The sequence below is a fragment of the Lissotriton vulgaris genome, chromosome 11 (genome assembly GCF_964263255.1).
Source record: "Lissotriton vulgaris chromosome 11, aLisVul1.2, whole genome shotgun sequence".
NCBI classification, from domain to species: domain Eukaryota; kingdom Metazoa; phylum Chordata; class Amphibia; order Caudata; family Salamandridae; genus Lissotriton; species Lissotriton vulgaris.
Window position 1 is genome coordinate 634,564,875 of NC_141699.1, and position 20,825 is coordinate 634,585,699.

The 20,825-nt window shown below is 52.0% G+C and overlaps 1 protein-coding gene across 1 annotated transcript in view; it reads left to right on the forward strand.

The window, feature by feature from the left end:
* ANKMY1 (ankyrin repeat and MYND domain containing 1) overlaps nucleotides 1-20,411 on the forward strand; it is a 661,439-nt gene extending 641,028 nt beyond the window's left edge. Inside the window, exon 21 of the mRNA XM_086943729.1 lies at nucleotides 19,926-20,411. Within this exon, the coding sequence (XP_086799855.1) occupies nucleotides 19,926-20,030 (105 nt within the window). The 3' untranslated portion in view covers nucleotides 20,031-20,411. The remainder of the gene's footprint in view (nucleotides 1-19,925) is intronic.
* Nucleotides 20,412-20,825: the final 414 nt, after the last annotated feature.

The window sequence follows — 20,825 nt, forward strand, 5'->3', positions numbered from 1 at the left end:
GTCTCTTATCAGTGGGGCCATCCTTTTGCTCTCATCTTCAGATGGGAGGGCAAGCGCAGGGCACTCAGATCCTACCGAGAAGCGGCACACCTGCTAGGCATGCCGGAGTCCCCGGATCACAGCCCGACTCGCCCTCCCCGCTCAGAGAAGGCCCCCCCGCGCCCAGATTGGTCCACTGTGCGCGCCCGACGACGGTCCCCTCCGGTGGACGCACTCTCTGCTTCACAGACCAAACAGGACATCATCGCACACATCCGCTCCCTTGAGGGCGACCGCGAGGAGCAGGCCTCCCAACTTCTCGCTTCTGGCTCTGAGGGTGGGGATCGCCCCTCGACTCCGGAAGGCCACTGATCATTGCTGTCGTGTCTCAAGCTACCCTGAGCGCGCACTCGCCAACTGGGCACTTGGATTTGTCCTCACGCGCCATGGTGACCTGCACACTGTTCTTGGGGAAGGGGCTCCCCCCTCCCACTGGCGGGCCACATCCGTGGTTTTCCCCCTGCCCCCCACGGGGGCCAACAGGAATGAACGACACCCTTTGCCTCCTCCAGGCCATGTACCGCATCACCGAGCCCCAGCGCCCCGTGGGCGCCTGACCGGGCCGAATGGACCCCACGGCCCGACACACCCCCCGGACTACCTCGAGGCAGCGGGGTGGACGGGCTCTGAGACGACTTGATTTCATTTCCCTTATCCAGGTCTCCGCTCCCTCCCTTTGTCCCGTAGGAAGTGACATTCCTGAGTTCGTCCAAACCCTCGGGTAGAGGATGTCCGGTACCTGGGACACTGTACACTGGCCCTGTTGGCCTGTTTTGGTTCTGTTTCCCCTCTGCGCCTTTTCTTTTTTTTCTCTCTCTTCTCTTCCTACTTTTCCCTTACACGTCCCTCTCTTGTTGTTCTCTCCCCGCGCTTGCGGAGGGGTGGTATGGTGGGTCCTGCGGGGGTTGGCGCGCTGGAGACGAAATGGCGCTACCGCTGTCCTGTCTGAAGGGAGGTCTGCTAGGCTGGGTCTTGCGCGACTCCAATCCCCCTTAGTGCTATGACAGCGAACATCCCTACACCCTTGAAGGTCCTTTCCCTCAACGTCAAGGGGCTCAACTCCCCCAACAAGCGAAAGCAGATATGGCGCTACCTCCTACACCACTCCCCTGACATTATTCTCCTCCAGGAGACGCACCTTCTCAGGGGGGACATCAAACGCATGGTGCACCCTAGATACCCCACACAGTTCTGGGCATCCTCTGACACCAAGACAGCGGGGGTGGCAATCCTCTGCAGGGCTGGCATTAGGCGGGGGCCCGTGAAGCCCTTTAAAAGCACTGACGGGCGTTTCCTCCGAGCCACGGTACAGATAGGCTGTGCACGGTTCACTCTAGGATGTGTGTATGCGCCCAACCAGTCGCAGGACAAGTACCTCCAGACACTTTTGCGGGATCAGTTCCCATCGGGCGACGCTAATGTAATCCTGGGCGGAGACTTTAATCTTGTTTGGGACCCCGAGCTAGATCGCGCGAGCGCCCCCTTTAACGGCGCGGGAGCAATGTCCTCTACCCTCAGAATGCAGCTTACAGACCTGGGACTAGTGGACGTGTGGCGCTACCACAACCCGGGGACCCGAGACTACTCCTTCTACTCACATTCCCATCGGACATACTCCCGAATCGACTATCTGTTCACCTCCCTTGAGCTGGCCCGAGACTCCTTAGCTGCCGCTATATCCGACATCTCCCTGTCGGATCACGCCCACGTGGAGCTTTTGCTGCAGGACCCCCTGGCTCGTGCCACTCGTGAACGCAGGTGGGTGCTCCCACCGAGGGTCCTTCGAGACCCGGATGACGTCGCCAGCATCCGTGACGCCATAGACTCGTATTTCACCGTTAACGACACCCCTGATCTGCCCTTTCACACGGTCTGGGATGCCTTCAAGGCCACCATTCGGGGCCACATCACCTCCCTGGCGGTGGCGCGGAGGAAGGAGGCGTTCAGGATGGAAACCGACCTGGCCAGCGAAATCAAGCTGGCGGAGGCCCGAGACCGGGACGCCCCCACACGGGCGACAAAGAGAACTCTCGCCAATCTCAGGGGGCAACTCCGCACCCTGCGCACTAACAAAGCGGAGCACTCCCTGCTAGCGCTCAAGCAACGGTATTACGAGGGAGGGGACAAGGTTGGTCGCCTACTAGCCGGCAGGCTGCGGGCGCGTGCCGCTAGGGCCCACATCGCTAATGTCAAGCGGCAGGATGGCACCCGTGCCACCTCTGAGAGGGCCAAACAGGCTGCGTTTGTCGATTACTACTCCTCTCTGTATGCCGAGGAGCCCACCTCTGCGGAGGCACGGGAGGCCGTACTTGCGGACTTCGAGGGGTCCCCGCTGTCCCCGGCGTGTGCAGCCAAGCTAGAGGGGCCCCTGCAGGAGGAGGAAGTGACGGAAGCTGTCAAAGACCTCCCCGTGGGGAAAACCCCGGGGCCGGACGGCCTGCCGTTGACCTTTTATCGCCTGTTCCTAACCCAGCTCCGCCCGCACCTGCTGCGGCTCTACAGCTCCTTTTCTGACACCACTGGCCCGTCCCCCGATATGGGCATGGCGGAAATTGCCCTGATCCCCAAACCTGGGAAGGATCCCGACCTATGTGCCTCTTACCGCCCCATCGCCCTCCTTAACACCGATCTCAAGATCTACACTAAGATCCTGGCCAAACGGCTGGACCCGCACATGCCGGGCTTGGTGAACCCGGACCAGGTGGGTTTTATACGGGACCGTCAGGGGGCCGACAACGTTCGCAGGTTGGCGCACTTAGTGGGAAAGGTGCACCATTGGAAAATCCCGGCCTGCCTCCTCTCACTCGACGCAGAAAAGGCCTTCGACCGAGTTGACTGGGCCTTCCTACGGGCGGTCCTCGAGAAACTAGGTCTTGGCCCTAACATGATCTCCAGGTGCATGGCCCCTTACCTTGGGCCACAGGCTAGAATCCGGGTCAACGGCCAACTGACACCACCGCTCTCGATTCACAGGGGCACGAGGCAGGGATGCCCGCTCTCGCCGCTCCTGTTCGCCCTAGCGGTCGAGCCGCTGGCGGAGCTGATTAGGCGCGCTCCTGACATCCATGGCATCCCCCACGGGGGGCGCACTAACAAAGTAGCGCTATTTGCGGACGACCTGATTCTTACTCTCACGGACCCTCGGGTCTCCCTCCCAGCGGTGCATGAAGTCCTCTCACTGTTCGAGCGGGCGTCTGGCCTTAAAATTAACCACACCAAATCTTGGGCGCTTAACCTCACCATCCCCGAGGAAGAGGTCTCCTTCCTGAAGGGGGTCACGCCCTACCGTTGGGCGGATGACCACATAAAATACCTGGGTCTGGACCTTACGCCCCACCTCGACTCGTGGTCCTCGAGGAACTGGGCCTCTTGCCGCAAGGAAGTCCTGGCGGACCTGCGGAAATGGAAACCCTTGATGATTTCCTGGCTGGGGCGGCTTAACGCGGTCAAGATGTCGGTCCTCCCCCGCATTCTGTATGTTTTCCAGTGCCTCCCCACCCCGATACCGATTCACTGCATCAGGAGCCTCCAACGCGACCTCACGTCCTTCATATGGGGGGGCAAACGACCCCGGTTCTCGCAGAAAGTCCTCATGGAACCGAGAGACAGGGGCGGCCTCGCCTGCCCGAATCTTCTCCACTACTACTGGGTGGCGCATCTCCGGTTCGTGATAGAATGGGGTGCACGCGAAAGCGACAAGCACTGGTTCCACATGGACTGAGTGGTCACGGGGCGCACCATATGGGACCTGCCTTGGTTACCGCGTGTGGCACACTCCAGAAGTGCATACATGGCGGTCCCCACGAGGACGGTTCTTGAAGTATGGGACAGAGTGGCAGTGTCCAAAGGTCTGACCACGTTCCCCTCTCCACACACCCCCATTGCAGGTAACCCGCACTTTCCCCCTGCTGCTCAGACCCGAGCGTTCGAGAGCTGGATCCAAGGAGACTGCAGGGTTGCAGGAGATCTTTTTCTTGGTGGGTCGCCTAAATCGTGGCTGGATTGCAGGGAAGAATTTAGCCTCCCTTTAACCGCCAGCTTACAGTATGCGCAGCTGCGCCACTGGGTCTCGGGAGACGACATGTATCAGGCTGCTACCAGGGCATATACTCCTTTTGAAAAGTTGTCACGTTCCCTCGGGGGACTGAAACGGCTCATCTCCCAGATTTACAACATCCTCCAGCACCCCACCACTCCGCCCGCTCACCCCTACCAGAGACAATGGCAATCGGCGACTGGCGCTGATATCACGCCATCCCAATGGACTCGGCTCTGGAACGACATCCCCAAAACCTATTGCAGCATCCCACAGAGGGAAAACGCGTACAAGATGCTAACGCAATGGAACTACACTCCCCTGAGACTCAGCAAGATGTTCCCCACATCCTCGCCACTGTGCTGGAGGTGTGGCACTGCGACTGGTGACTTCATACACATCTGGTGGTCGTGCCCTACTCTGGCTGTCTTTTGGAAGGAGGTCCTTAGTCACATTAAGAAGGTGTTGGGTTTTCCCCTCCCTGAAGAGGTTTGCACACTCCTGCTGGGCATTCGACCCCCCACACTTAGGGCCCTCACGCGCAGCGACTGGATCCTCACCCTTCACATGTTAGGCGCGGCCAAACAACTCATTGCTCTTTACTGGAAGCGGGCTGAGGCACCGCCGATAGCGTCCTGGTTCGTGCGCCTCTGGCAGGTCCTGAATATGGAGCTGCTCACGGCGCGGATACAGTCGAGAGGGGTACGCTTCAAGGCAGTGTGGGAACCTCTCGTGCGTCACCTGTGCTCCATCAGCTATGCCCGCCACATGCCCCCCAGGCTCCGCGCTCTGCAATTGTTCGAGGACGCCCTCATCCCCGCGGACTCGAGCAGACTAGGCTCTTAGGCGCTTCCCCCAGTACTGGTTTGCGTTTCATATCTCCTACCGGCGACCGCAGACACACCCCTTAGACCCCTCCCAGCCCCGCCGCTGCTCACTCCTCTTCCGACTTTTTCTTCTTTCCTACTTGCCACTCTGGCTTCCGCCCCTCTTCGGGGCAGTTTGGTCCCTGTTGGGCCTTTGAAAATGTGACACCACTGCTCTCCCTCACATGCGTGCCTCCCCCACACAACGACACATTGCCAACATATGGCCGCCTCCTGCTGTATTCTCCCCTAAGCCATGCGGCCGGCCCCCTTCGGGGGTTGTAGGCAGGGCGCTGTGTTAATGGATCTACCTCCCCTGGTTAGCTCTACCTATTGGTTTTTCTCTGCGCGGCCGGCCCCGACACGGGGTTGTAGGCTTATCGCTGTGTTCACAATAAAAACAGATTTGAACAAAAAAAAAAGTGATGATGGTGGTTGCAGACCCTCTGTGGATGTTGAGAGCACCAGTCTTCCAATAACTCAACAACTGGCTCCTGAACGTGGACTCACTTTAATAACCAGTTGTAAGCCACCTCCAGGTGATGGCCAACCTGTTAACATCGGTAAGATTTTCCATCAACGTGCCAAAGTCACATCTAACCCCTGCATAATGGACCCCCTTCATCTGAGCCATCCGGGATACAGTGTTCTTCTGAGCCTTCCCTTTGCCTCAATGAGTCCAGGACATTTTGGCTATAATTCTGATGTTTTAAAGCTTGACCTGGGTCCTACTGGAGTGGCTCTGAGGCTTCTTAGCTTCCTACTTTCTGCTTCTGGACGACGCCATGTGGCACATGTCGGCTCTGCAGTGAGATCTTGGTTTTCATTGAGCTCAGTACCAAGGGTACTTTTCAGAGTCCATCTAGGAGTCAAAGGAGAAGGCAAAAACCTGCATTGGTTGCTGCTTGACTGCGCTTGGACCGACTCCACACCCGTCCCCTTATCCCAATCTCAGCTAATGGTCATGATGGATGCATCGTTGCTTGGTTGGGAGATCATCTGGGAGAAGAGGAGACTATGGTCTCTGGTGGGGACTTGTCTACACATCAGTTTTTTGGAATTGCGAGCAATTTGCTTGATACTAAAGTCATTACTCCTGTCCATCAAAGGGGAATGGGTACAGGTTGTTACGAACAAGACTAGTGCCATGTGTTACTTCTACAAAGAGAGCGGTGCAGGGTCATGGATTCTGTGCCAAGAGGTGCAACTCCTATCGAATTGGCCTCCCAATCATGGCATCTCTCTGGTCGCCCAGCACTTGGCAAGATCTTTAAACACTGGGGTGGACTAACTCAGCCAACAGTGCCTAGCGGATCACAAATAGCTGTTACATTCAGAAGTGGCCCAGAGCATCAGTGTTGGACTTGGCCCTTCTGGCATGTTCACCCCTGAACTTTTTGCCTGGTGTTATTAAATAATTATAGTGATGTCTTGGTTTCTGCGCACTTTCACTGTGTCCCAGTGGAAAGTGTGTGCGCACCCTGAGTGCGTGGAGTGAGGTTGGCCTGCCCTCCCATAGGAATGCATGGGGAATGTATGTGCCCCTGGTAGTTCCTGATGCGCAGGGTGTACAGGCTCGAGTTTGGTATGTGCGGACTCGTGTGATTGAATGCTGCGAAATGATGTATGCGTCGTGTATGTGTCTAATGTGGAAGTGCCACTTCTAGAAGCGTGCCTGTTTGTGTAATTTGTGTCTGGCTTGTGATTGGCTGGAGCTGGCTGGGATGCCAGACTCCATGAGTCATGATGGGTCTGCCCGGTGGTGAGTGTGAGATTAGCATGCTGATGGCTTGGGAGGAGTGCACCTGGGTCCTGAATAGGGCTGGGCTTCCCCACACAATGCTGGCTCCGCCCCCTGTGGTGCATCTAACGACCCTAGCCCTGCCAGTGAATAGAGTGAGGGGCTGAGCACATCAAGAGTGCTCCCAAACCAGCTGCGACTGGTTCTTCCCCCTCCCTGCACCTTTAGACAAAGGAATTTCGTGTATATAAAGAGGCTGTGACCTCTTCTAAAATGTTCTTGTTCCCACTTGAATCTTACCAGGGGCATGCTGCTGCTGGGGCCCGGGGGAAGGCTTGCCTCCCTGGGTCCTGCCAGCCCCTGGATGCCAGAAGGACTTTTGCTGGACTTGTGTTCCCCTGAAGCACCTGGAAACGCTTTATCTTGTCTGGTAGAGCTGGGAGCGCTTTATTTGCTATTCAAGCGCCTGGGAGCGCTTTTGTTTCACCTATAGCGCCTGGAAGCGCTGCATTGTCGCTAAGCGCTTGGGAGCGCTCCATGTGCCTTGGCCGGTGCCCACCCGGCATTTGGCACCCCGTGTGATGGCCAAGCGGCGCGGGTGCGCTCATTGCCGTCTTCAGTTTGCCGCTGTTTGCCCCGGTTCCGAATTCACTCGAGAGAGCCTACCCCTCGGTGAGTTTAACCTCCGCCTACAATGCCCAGCCGGGCCGCCGCGCTGCCCGCGACGACCCGGACGTGGTTGGCCGGCCGGCCAATTGCAGCGCGGCCCGGCCGGAAGTCCCGCCCCCGCAGCCCGGGGAGAGAGGGGAAGAAGAAGAGTCCTGCAGCCGGCGCCTTCCCTGGGGCTCCCAGGAGTGAGGGAGAGCCCCGTGGTATCCGGCATAGAGCAGCAGAGCATCGAGTGTGGCCGAGACCCGAGTGGAGAGCCCCGCTCTGCCGAGAAGAGAGCCCCGCTGCCAGCCACCTGACCAGGAGACCCGGTGAGTGGAGACCCGGGGGGAGTGGCGGCTGAGAAGTGCGAGGTACGGGCACATTTGTGCGAGGGCCCAGAGAGGCTCCACCATCAGGAGAGGCTCCCACGTGTAGAGCCTAGTTGTCGAAGAGCCCACGAGGCTCTGGGGGCATTACTTGGTTTAGAGCCGCAGAGGCTCTCGTTGGCATTTGTGAATCCCGAGTCCCCCAAAGGGGGGGACTCCACTGACGGGGCAGTTGGTTCTTTCCGAGTCCCCAGAGAGGGGGGCTCCAACGTCGGGCCGCACTTGTTCTCAAGCCCCCAGAGGGGGGAGGGGGAGGGGCTCCACCGACGCCCGGCCTGTTCCTTTTGGAGCCCCGAGAGGCTCCCAGCGCCGCATTTGGTTTAAAGAGCCCACGAGAGCCTCAAGGCGCCCTGTGTTTCTCGAACCCTGGGAGGCTCCCCCGCTGGCATTTGTCTTCCGAGCCTGCGAGGCTCAGCCCCAGCATCTTTGTTCTCGAGCCAGAGAGGCTCCACCATTTGCATATTTGTTCTGAGCCCAGCGAGGCTCCCATGTTGGCCCCATCATCTACAGCTGCTCAGCACTTCGTGGGCAGCTGCCACGTTTAGGTTTTTAGCGCAGTGGCGCAACCTGGACCGTGGACGTTTGATGTAAGTTCTGTGTTAATGTGATTTCTGCGAAGTGTTCTTTGCTACATCTCTGAATGTGTGTTTATGCATAATGTGTTCTCCTGTGCTGCACCCCTGAATGGGTTGTAGCTGCATCATGTGCCTTGTTCCTTACACCTCTGAATGTGTGTTTATGCATCATGTGTTCTCCTGTGCTGCACCTCTGAATGTGTTGTAGATGTATCATGTGCCTTGTTCCGTACACCTCTGAATATGTTGATTATGCATCATGTGTTTTCCTGTGCTGCACCTCTGAATGTATTCTTATGCGTCATGTGCCTTGTTCTCACACCGCTGAATGTAGGTTCTGCATCATGTGTTTTCCTTCCCTACACCTCTGAATGTGTTGTGATACATCATGTGTGATATGCCTATACCCCTACAGGTATTGTGATACTTAGGTGGTTGTTCTCTTGCTAGTACAGGTGTTGCTAGCGAAGCCCACGTTCCCTGTGTAATATTCTCTTAAGGTGGTTAGGGTTGCATAGGTGGTGCTTACCTGGTACCAGTAGTTACTGGTTGTGTGCTACATGATTATTTGGTGTTTAACTGTCTCCAAGGGCTTGATACTGAGCTCGCCCCCTGACCAGAGTCCCAGGACCAGTGGACTCTATTGTGCCTTCCCTGACAAATTGCTGGGACTTGTCTGATCTCCCTGGGCCGCTGGGGCCTCGCTGAAGTGTGCCTCGCTCAATCCCCTCGGCAGCTCGTGCCCGGCCGCCCATCCAAGCCTCGAGCCGCGCCGCTCTCCACTGAGCCGCGCCGCTTCGCTGGGCCGCCCGCATCCTGCCTCCCCCTCCTCCTCTGAGCCGCACACATTGGTCGCCCCAGACAGACTCTTGTAGCTAGCCGGCCACCCGCTCAAGCCTACTAAGGAGATCACTCGCATTATCCCGCGCAACCAGGACGGAAGGTACTGTCCGATAGGCTCTATGTTCTAAGTTCTAGGCCTACAAGTATTGTATTCTAAATTCTAAAAATTCTATTTCTTTACCATGTGCTTATTCCTGACAGTGGCCCGTGTGGCCCTGTCCTGTGTACATATAATCCCTTGTAAATATTGCCCATGCCAGTTGGCACAATGTACAACCTGTGATTATGATTCTAATGTGTTTTTCAATTCAAAGGCCATTTTTACATCTACCTTGTGTGGAGTTTCCTTTGTGGTGGGCCTTGGGTGTTGTTGCTGGGGTGCGTGCGCAAATACTTAACTCATATAGCCTCCAAGTTTAGCCTTGCTGCTCGCGCCACGTTACCTAGAGGGTGAGCAGGGGATATGTTGGTGTGTAACTCCCTTGCCCTGACTTAGGAGTGGTGGTCTCTGACTGACTTTGGCGCAAGCCCTGGCCAGCCATGGATCCCATTTCTAACAATCAGGAAATACCATGTGCAAGTCATCCTAATGGCTCCTGACTGAGCAAAGAGAGTGTGGTACCTGGAACTTCTGGTCATGAACACGTCCTATGATCCGTTTAGCGAGGGTCTCCTGTCGTAGCAGCAGGGCTGTGTTCTCCAACCCAGCCTGCACAATCTACCTCCTTTTGTGGAGATACAACATTGACAGTTGATGACTTTCGACCTTCTTCCCAAAGTGGTTGATGTTACTTTGGCAGCCAGGCATCCACCCTCGAAGACTTTATATGCTGGATGGTGGGAAAAGTTTAATGTTTGCATTTAAGGGTTGGATGTTACAGGAAACACCACCGTTGTCTGATGTTCTCAAGTTTTGTATTTCTTTAGTCCAGCAAGACCTTGCTGTATCAACAGTTAAGTGTTACCTTTCAGCCCTCTTACATTTGCCAGATTACCACCACTCTTCAAGTTGTCGACTGTGATACTTTTCTTGAAGGGGCTAATCCATTTCTACCATTCAATATAATTTGTCATACTGCAATTGATTCTCAATTTGTTCCTCACTTACCTGATGGGCACTCCTTTCAAACCAATGCACAGCTGTCCTCTCTATCTCCATCTGCTCACCATCAGGACAACATTCCTTGTCACCATAACATCTGTAAGACAAGTCAGTGGACCTGAATAGGTGATATTTATTGCAACTGTTAAATTCTAAAAGCTGCAATATAGGGGCGTGGCATGCAGCCGACGAAAATGGCCGCTTGCTAGGAGAGCTCTGAGGTTGAAGTGAGCCTCCGGAGACAATCCGTTCATTTATCCTGCAGTTTCTGGGAGGTGACGGCTCCAGTGACCGTCCGTGACTGAGCGACAGCGCTGACGGCAAGTCCGGGAAAAATCCGTGGCCCAGAACCGATACTACGCGAGACCGGAGGTGGAGGGCCTACCATCGTGATAGAAGCCGGGGCCTCAAGTGATCCGAAGGTCTGGAAACCCGCCGGGGCGAAGAGCGACAGGAAGACCGCCCAACACCAAGCAGAGAATTGGCCACGGCAGGCAGACGGCATCATCCCGCGCAACTCCTGGGAGAGACGGGACCATAAGGTGGGAGCGCGATATAGGTCCCGCAGCGCAGGACTGTGACTGGGGGCAGAGAGGCAAACTACGGGCCTGGGCCGGGCGCCGGTTAAAAGCACTGTGAGGCACCCACACCAGCAAGGAGTACGACCTTACCCGCGACCGGCATTGGAACACCCCCCCCAGCCCGCACGGCGTATCCCGGCAGTCACCAGGAACGGGCCTGGACCAGAGACAGCAGCCGGGGCCCTGGGAACCTACGCACACCGGGTGGGCTCTGAAATCAGCAGCATAACTGCGGCGCAATCCTCATAATAGAACCCAGCCGACCTAATACGCCATATTCATGGTGGAGGCCCCACCACTATATCCAGGCAACTGCAAGGTGGGTTCAGGCGACCTCAGTGTACAGACCGAACACGACCCATCACCTGCACGCTCGCCAGGAGCTAAGGAGGCGCTAGGGACCATCTCGCACAGGACCCCTGACAACGTCTGACTACACACGCCATTAGCCCGGGACTGTACCACGCATAAGCGAGAAAGAAGCGTCGCATTGCAAAGGCTGCGTGAATTGTGAATAGTGACGCGTCCTCCCACTACAACCGACCCAGTGTGCGAGGATGTCTGGCAGGGGCCCGAGAAACCTCACAACGAAGGCCAAACCGGACAAATATGCTTATAATAAAGACTTTCCCCCATTGCAAGAAGGGAGGACCCCGACAAGCGGTGCCCAGGGTGGAGGGACGCCCAAAAAAGTCACGCTGGAGGACATAATGGCGGCATTGGCCGAAGTGCAAACTACTGTGGGCTCCATTTTAACAGACGTCTCCTTACTCCGTGCAGACTTTCAAAAAATCACCGCTAGAGTGACGGAGGTGGAACGAACCCCGAAATCACTAGTGGGCGACACAGCAACGCTAGCGAAGACGGTCTCCCGACTTGAGACAGAGAACAAAATGCTGGCCGAGAAGCTGGCCGACCAAGAAGGACGCGCACGACGCATTAATGTGCGCATTTTAGGTATTCCGGAAAGTGAAGGCACCGAGGCAATGGACCTATTCGTGGAAGATCTAATAAAAACTAGGCTGCAGCCCAAGGGGCTTTCCACATTCTTCTCAGTGGAAAGGGCGCACAGGGTGCCAGGTGGTAAGGCCCAGCCGGGAGCACCCTCGAGACCGGTGCTAGAGCGCCTCTTCAACTTCAGGGACAGGGACGTCATTCTTCAGACTGCACGGATCTCCCCACAAATCCGAATCCAGAACTCATCGATCTCCTTCTTCCCTGACTATACTGCTGCGGTGTCAAAACGACGCCGAAGCTTTCTGGAAGTCAAAAAAGTCTTGCGATCCCATGAATTACCCTACTCCATGCTGTTTCCGGCAAGGCTTAGAGTGGTAGCTGAGGGGAAGACATGGTTCTTCGAATCTCCGGAGGAAACATACGACTGGCTCGAAGGCTGGAGGAAGAAGGAAGGACACCGTCGCAACGGAAGAGACCGCGGCCACCACGCAGATGAAGCAGAGATAAGTAGCCCTGAACTCTTCACTCCCACCGTAGAGGATTCACAGAACCCGGCTCAGGGTGGCTCTGGCCTGAAGTGGCTCAGTTGGAACAAGTAAGGACTTCCACCTACGGGCCTACAAATGCAGAAGGACATTGTCAGAAGCTGGCTCTGGACATGGGGCGGAAACGGGCCCGCCCGCAGAGGAGGGTCATGTGCACCTCGGACTTCGTGACCCCTACACGCAAGTACACTGTTGGGACATGGGTCAGAGCACTCTGCTGAGTTGGGGTGGCGGGCAGTTCTGAGTCCGCCGGGCAGGGAGGCAGGGTGGGGGGAGGCGTTAAGGGACGGGGAAGTTAGTACTACAGAGTTTTCTGTTTCTGTTTCTGTTCGAATATTACATCACAGGCACCGTTTCTTCATCACCCACTTAGGCACGTCGGCCTGGCCGAAGCGATCAACTGGAAATCCTCAGTCACGTCCATCTCGACGGGGCACTCACACCATATGCACGCTGCTTGACACGCAGGACCGCGCTATACACTCCCACATACCTCGTGCCTCGGCCCACAATTTAAATCCAGTGACGCTACTGCGTCAGCTCACCGATGACCATGGCTAATCACGATAACTCTTCACCGGCCCCCCGAGCGCAACCACTAGTTGCCCCCACGCTAACAATCTTATCGTGGAATGTCAATGGACTGGGCCATAAAATTAAGCGGGGCTTAGTCCTCCAATATCTCAAAAGAAAGGCGCCCACATTAGCCCTACTACAAGAAACGCATTTGGTAGGAACTACCTCGAAGGCCCTTAATCGATGGGGCTTCAAGATGATCACACATGCAGAATTCTCGGCAGGTTCCCGTGGTGTTGGTATCCTGGCCCAAAAAAACGCTCCACTCCTCATCAAACGCACCTGGGCGGATGATCAAGGTCGATTTGCAGCGATACACTGTCAATGGGAGGGGAGGCCATATAATATAATCTCAGTCTACATTCCCCCTACGTTAATCCAAGGGGCATTCCAAGACCTCGGTAAACTACTACTTGAACTCCCAGAGGGTGAATTAATCGTGGGAGGTGACTTCAATGCAGTATCGGATACAGCGATTGATCGGCACCCTCCTCGTGAAGCCACTAGACCTAACCAAATGTTTAAAGATTTCCTAGAAGCAATGGGGTTGGTGGGTATGTGGAGACTTAAACACCCCCATGACCGTCACTACACATTTCACTCAGGGGCACATAACAGTCTCTCCAGGATAGACTACATACTAACCTTGACGATCCCCCCGGAAAAGATCACGGCTCTGGAACACCTGCCAAGAGGGATATCAGACCATTCCCCAGTACACCTCACTTACACGACACAACCCACCAGACGACAAAGAATATTCCCGATATACCCCGGCTATCTCAAAAACAGTACTATTTTGAAAACACTAAAGACTTCTACCACACATTACTTTGGGGAAAACCCAGACTCTGTAGATTTACCCACGGTCTTATGGGAGGCATTCAAGGTGGTGCTCAGAGGACAGGCTATCTCCACCATTACCAGGCACAAGAGAGAACAGAGGGCTACTGTTGAAGCATTGGAAACAGCAGTTCAATCAGCAGAATTGGCACATGCCACAGATAGCACAGCAGACACGGCACACGCACTAACACTAGCGACACAGGAATACAAGGCATACGTAGAGGAGGTAACCAAGACAAAGTTAACTAACACACTGCATAGGATCTATGAGTTGGGTGACAAGACGGGCAGGATGCTCGCATGGATAGAACGTAGGGAAAAGGCCAGTAGGTGGATTGCCACAGTAGAACGCCCAGATGGTACACACGTGACAGCTCCCCCACAAATAGTAGAAGAATTGGCTACTTATTATTAGACTGTGTACACTGCTCGGGGGGGAGGGCAGAGGAAGACTGCTTGCAATACCTGCGGGACATACCCCTACCCACACTGTCACAAGAAGACGCACAGACGCTTGAGGGCGACTTCACAGGAGAAGAAGTGGGGAAGGCTATAGCAGCACTGCATACTGGGAAAGCGATGGGGCCGAACGGCCTACCCGTTGAACTCTACAAAACACTTTCAAGACAGATAATTCCCTACATGCTCCCAATGTATAATGATTGCCTATCAAATGGAGAGCTCACGGCTGACCAACGACTAGCCACCATTGTAGTAATACATAAACCCGGTAAGCCACCTGACCAAACTTCTTCCTACAGGCCAATCTCCCTAATGAATGTGGATGCTAAAGTCCTGGCGAAAGTTCTGGCGCTACGACTACAGCCCCACCTTACAGACCTGAAACACCCGGACCAATCGGGCTTCATGCCTGGTAGAAATACATCACTTAACCTACAGCGCCTCCATGGAGTCCTACACCGTATTCCCCTCTTACAGGAAGATGCGGCCATCCTCTCCCTTGACGCTACAATGGCCTTTGACCTAGTAGAATGGCCGTTCCTGTTTGCAGTCCTCAGGAAGGTGGGCTTCAGCCCTAAATTTTGCAGTTGGGTTAACCTTCTCTACACCAAGCCAATGGCACAAGTGGTAGCTAACGGCCACACTTCCCGTACATTCACACTGGGACGCGGAACGAGGCAGGGGTGTCCTCTATCCCCGCTACTCTTCGCGCTTGTACTTGAGCCTCTGGCGATGCGGGTACGAGTGGACCCCGTAATCAGAGGGATCACATGGGGGACGGGTTGGGAGGATCGCATCTCCCTTTACGTGGATGATGTGCTGGTTTATTTGATGTCCCCCTCCCAGTCGCTGGCAGCTTTGATGGAACTGCTCAGGGCCTACGGTGAGGTATCGGGATACACCATCAATTGGACCAAATCGCTTCTTTATGTCCTGCGAGGCCACACGCCGACATTGCCCCCAGACTGCACCCTGCAGACAGTCACCAGGGGATTCAAGTACCTAGGGATCGATGTCACGCCACAAGAACCCTTATTTATAGAAGAAAACCTAATGAAACCTCTACAAAGGCTAAAATCGGACGTTACACACTGGCGATCTTTACCACTTACGCTGCTAGGGAGGGCCGCATTATTTAAGATGCTATCACTCCCCAGATTTCTTTACGCATTGCAAAACACGCCCTTTCCAGTCCCTCTTACCTATTTCAAATCCATAGACACAGAAATTTCGACGCTGTGGGATGGGAAGGCGGCCCGTATAGATATTTGGGGCCTGACAGGAAAAGGCCCCAAATATGTGACTAAAGCTTTTCAACCCTATGTTCCAGGCCGATCACTTCGATCGAGTAATCTCCATTTACTACAGGTCCCTAAAATAAAAAAATCTCGTCAGGGAGGTCGTGCTCTGGCACACACAGGACCCGCTCTCTGGAACTCCATTCCCCTTAAACTCAAACTCATCACCAACCATTTATCCTTTCGTAAAACCCTCAAGACTCACCTTTTTACTATTAATTAATCAGCTCATGACTTACCACCTCTGTAAATGACCAGGCATGGTACAAATCTCCTGCACAAGCGCGGAGATACCCCTTCGGGGATTTATTCAGGCACTATAAAAGCACATAAATAAAATAAAATAAATAAATAGAGCTTGCCAAATTACTCCGATCCTGTTTTGAACCTTATTCATTTAGGCCATCAGGTACCGGACTCATGGAAGGGTGCTGAAGTTGTTACCGTATTTAAAAAGGGTGAGAGAGAGGACCCTGCCAACTACAGACCAATTAGTCTAATTGACGTTATTCAAAAAGTAGTTGGCAGGGTAATTGTAAATAGGATTGAGGGTTGGCTTATGGAAGGAAACATTCTGTCCCATTTTCAGGCCGGATTTAGAAACAATGTTGGGGCTATTGACCAAGTCTTCAGATTCTGTGCAGTTTCTGGAAAACTGTGTCGATAGACAGAGGGAGCCTCTACCTGGCTTTTATTGACCTTAAAACGGCCTTCGATGTAATACCCCGTGCTAAACTCTGGAATGTCCTATTGGATATGGGTTTCCCATCTTACCTGCTAAATCTTATCATCAAACTCCATGAGGGTACATATGCAAAGATACGCTGGGGGGTGCAGGGGCAACTCACCAAGAGTATACCGGTGAACAGAGGGGTGCGGCAGGGGTGTGTGATGGCCCCTACTTTATTTTCCCTCTTCATAAATGGGGTTGTGAAGCATCTGCAAGATACACCGGCCGATGCCCCCATTATGGCGGGGGAGAAAATACCATCCCTCCTTTTTGCCGACGACACCCTCCTCTTATCAAAAACCCCCACAGGCCTCCAAACTCTTCTTGATCGGTTTAGTGTTTTTTGTCAGGAACGGGGACTCACAATAAACACGACTAAAACTAAACTAATGGTCATGACCGACAAGAGGAAAAATAGGAATATTCATGTTACCCTGAATGGATCTCCTTTAGAGGTGGTCGATGAGTTTGATTATCTTGGTGTTAGGATTAATAATCACCTGAAATGGGAATCCCATATATGTAAAATGATTTTAAATCTCAAAAGGGTCTCCGGCACTATTTTAAAAAACCAACGCCTCTCTATAAGTAGGCCAGTTGCCCCTGTCTTATCAGTTTACGAGGGGAAAGCAATTGCCTCAGCTGTTTATGGATCAGAACTGTGGGGCAATGAGAATACCAACGACCTTGTCCGATCAGAGAACAAGTTCATGAGGGACTTGGTGTCGCTTCCATCCTCTACCCCACTTAAACCTCTATTCTTAGATCTGGGAAGAAAGTCTATTCGGGATATCCTCCAACTCCGTCCCCTTTTATATTGGGTTCGTTTGAGGAGGACCCCCGAATTAGCTAATTATGCCCTTGTCCTAGATGAAATACTAAAATTAAACATCTCAGGCAAAATTAGATGGCTAAATGCATTAAAAAAGCTTGTAGCAAGTGTGGGTTTAAGCGACGCTTGGGTATCCCAATCACCTCCACCAAAACAAGTGGTGAAAAAATTATATTGGGATTGGATAGAGACCAAGGCGCTACAGAACCCAAACTGGGGTCATTTGACTGAGATCTTTTTTACCCATAAATGCACCCTAAAACTGGAATTGTTTTTGGACTTTATTCAGGTTCCTCGGGAAAGGACCCTATACCTTAAACTTAGACATGGAACACTGCCCCTCAGAACTTTTACATCTAGATGGAACAACAGGAGGGAAGAGGATAGAATGTGTCCAGGGTGTACAAATCCCGAGGAATCATTGGGCCACTTTCTCTTTGCCTGTAAGGCATATATCTCACCTAGGAAGAAATGGTTAAAACCAGTACTAAAGATTCTTGGGGTTAGAGATTACAAATCAGCTTTGCGTATTCTTATTTCTGACACCTCTTCTATGGTTACTATTTGCGGGGTTGCAAAGTTCTTATCATGTGCCTGGATCATTAGGTCCAAGATTTTAAAAAATGTTCATCAAGTCAACTTTTCCACATAACTCTTAGATGTCTCTTTTAAAATCATGAACTGTTTTGTAATTATGTAGGTAATGAACTGTTTTTAATTATGTATGAATTTCATGTTTGTACTTTTTATGATACATGTGTCGAATAAAGTATAATGACAAATAAAATAAATAAATAGAGCTTGCCAAATTACTCCGATCCTGGTATGACGGGGGGATCGCCCTACCCTGTGTCAAACTGTATTACTGGGCAGCACAATTGATAGTGGTTAATCAGTGGTACACGCCCCTCAAATGGACCCGGCCTTCCGCCTTGACCGCACTGTACTATCACCTGACCAACTCATGCGAGCACTATACACGAACAAACGACGTCACACCCTTACAGGCCCAACAGCACACACAATCAAGATCTGGCACGCAGTGCAGAGAACCTTGGGGTGGGAGGGAGTACTCACGCTCGCAACGCCACTTTGGGACACACGGCGACTGGGTACCCTAGCAAACACAAAGGGCTTCCGACAATGGGACTTAATTGGTAACTCCAAAATCGGGGACTTATGGAAAAAAGGCGAAATAGTCACCTTCCCTGCCCTAAAAGAAAAATACGGGATGGCGGACACCGAACAGTATCGCTATGCACAAATCAAGCATGCACTGCAGGGGGGCGATTCCAACAGGCACCCGACTGGTTGAGTCCTCCCCCCTGGAGGATAGACTCCTTACTGAATCCCTAGACAAAAGAGCGATCTCCCTCACATATTGCAAACTTATTAATAACATGCCCGACCCCACGGCTGTCCTCCGGAGCAAATGGGAGATAGACCTGGGGGACATAGAGGATGAAGACTGGTTGTACACACTGGCATCTCCTAGGGAGGCCTCCATTCCCTCACGACTCAAGCTGGTGCAATTGAAAATATTACACAGAATATACTACTCCCGCACACTCCTACACCGGCTAGGCCGTATCCCAGAACCTACCTGCTTACGTGGATGCGGTCTCCCGGGCACATTCTTCCACATAATATGGGACTGCCCAAAGGTCCAATATTATTGGGACCGAATACTCTCCGAAATATCAGAGGCAGGTGGTGTCGTATTAACAAGAGACCCTGAATGTTGTTTACTGAACATTTGGTCGCCCACTGATATGAATCGAGGAATGCAGACATGGGCAACATTGGGCCTAGCCCTTGCTAAAAGGAACATTGCCAGGAACTGGGGCTCGGGGGTTGGACCCACTCGCGCACAATGGGGAACAGATATGGACACAGCCATGCTGGCAGAAAAGGCAGTGTATGTGCATCGAAGATGCCCCAAGAAATGGACTAGGGTGTGGGGGAAATGGAACGAATACAGAGGTCAACTATGCGACTCACCACAGGACCTATCCGATCTCGAAAGTAATCCATGAAGGGGACACCCAGAGATTTTATGGTACTTTGCCGTAGGGTTCGATTTACCGAAGGGAGGGATAGAGGTCATGTGTACCCCCTGACTGGTGAGGTGGGAGGATAGGAAACAACTATGGTCAGTAAATGGCACTCCTCTGTGAAGATCTCAGGTCAGGAATACCGGTGCCCGATATGATGGAGAAAAACTTTCGCCTTAGAAGTAAAAGTGATGTAGTTTACTTGATGTGTGCAACGGAAAGTATGTTACAGAGAAATTGTGCCTGTATCCTATGAATGAACCGAAATGCCAACTGTTAAGTATAATGGGTAAAGCGAATAATGCACACATGGCTGCTCATGTCATCTATACTGTATGATGAAATTTCAACGTGTTTGTTTTAAAATTTAAAAATCACAGACCTAACCAGATTTCTACTCATACTGTACATTATGTACCCACATTGTTGCTAAACGCCCCCTGGGATATCGGCACTAAGGCTGTGTTCTCCTAATGTTACAGAATGTTACTGACCAAATTGCGGCCAGCCCAGGGGGTTGTAGGCTGAAGCTCTATTTACTATTAGAGGTACAATAAAGGTCTTCAAAAAAAAAAAAGCTGCAATATAGTATTCTAACTAGTGTGATAAATAGTAACTCCAGGGCACTCATAAATTATGAAATTGACAGCCCTAGTCTTGAAATAAAACAAAAAAAACACATAAGTCAATTGACATTTGCATGAATGTTCCACTCTGACAGAATCTTCCAAAGTTCTGAGGATTTTGATATGTATGATGTGCATACTTCATTAATTTTTTTAAATAAGTTCTCATCGTTTTACAGGAAATATTTGCCCCAGGACCAGCATACAAGGAGGAACATGTCGAATTGATAAGCACATCACTGGCACAGGAATCCAAGGAAAATATATGCCACCGCACAATTTGAAAGACCATTCAACAAAAGAAGACACCGATAAGGAATTTGTTGAGAATTACAGTTTTAATTAAGTCAGCTCTTGCCCTTGTAAATGTGTACTAAATAAGTCACTTGTAACATAAACCACCTTCAATCCATACTTGTTCTGTCTCATTTTTATTCAAAATGATCCTTTTTTTAATCAGCCAGACACTAGATTGATGGAAGGACAATGATATTTTATAATAAACTTTTAATTCTTTTCAATATACCTTATGATTCATCAGTAAAATTAATGCAGTCCTTCTGCCAACTGCGCCTCCGTGCTTTTGTTCAATCTCCATGTCATTGTGCCACAGAAAACAGAAATTCTGCTTTAATTTCATTTAAATAAAGCTTTATCTCCAGTGTATGTCCTTTGTTAGATTCGTTATTTCTACTCTCATTGACTTAAGCAAAGAAAAAGTGATATCGGTTTCAACAGTTGATATGTAAATGTGCCCACAAATTACCTATCAGAGTATTAAAATTGAAGACTGTACTCCTCCCTTATTAGTTTTTTATTTTCAATTTTATGTAGCACAAATCATGCCCACGTAGGGCGACAGTGTGTTGTAAAACAGCGTATTATTGGCAAAAACACACCAACAATATGTAGAATTTATAGATGGGTAACAGTGAAATACAGGGATGTTTTTCACCAAGGGGATCTAAACGACATCAAATAGACAAGAAGAGCGCAGCTTGAGTTTCTTACAATGTAACTTAGAATCCCAAAGTGAAAAAGATCCCCGTAATTCACTTATTACCCATCTATAATTTTAT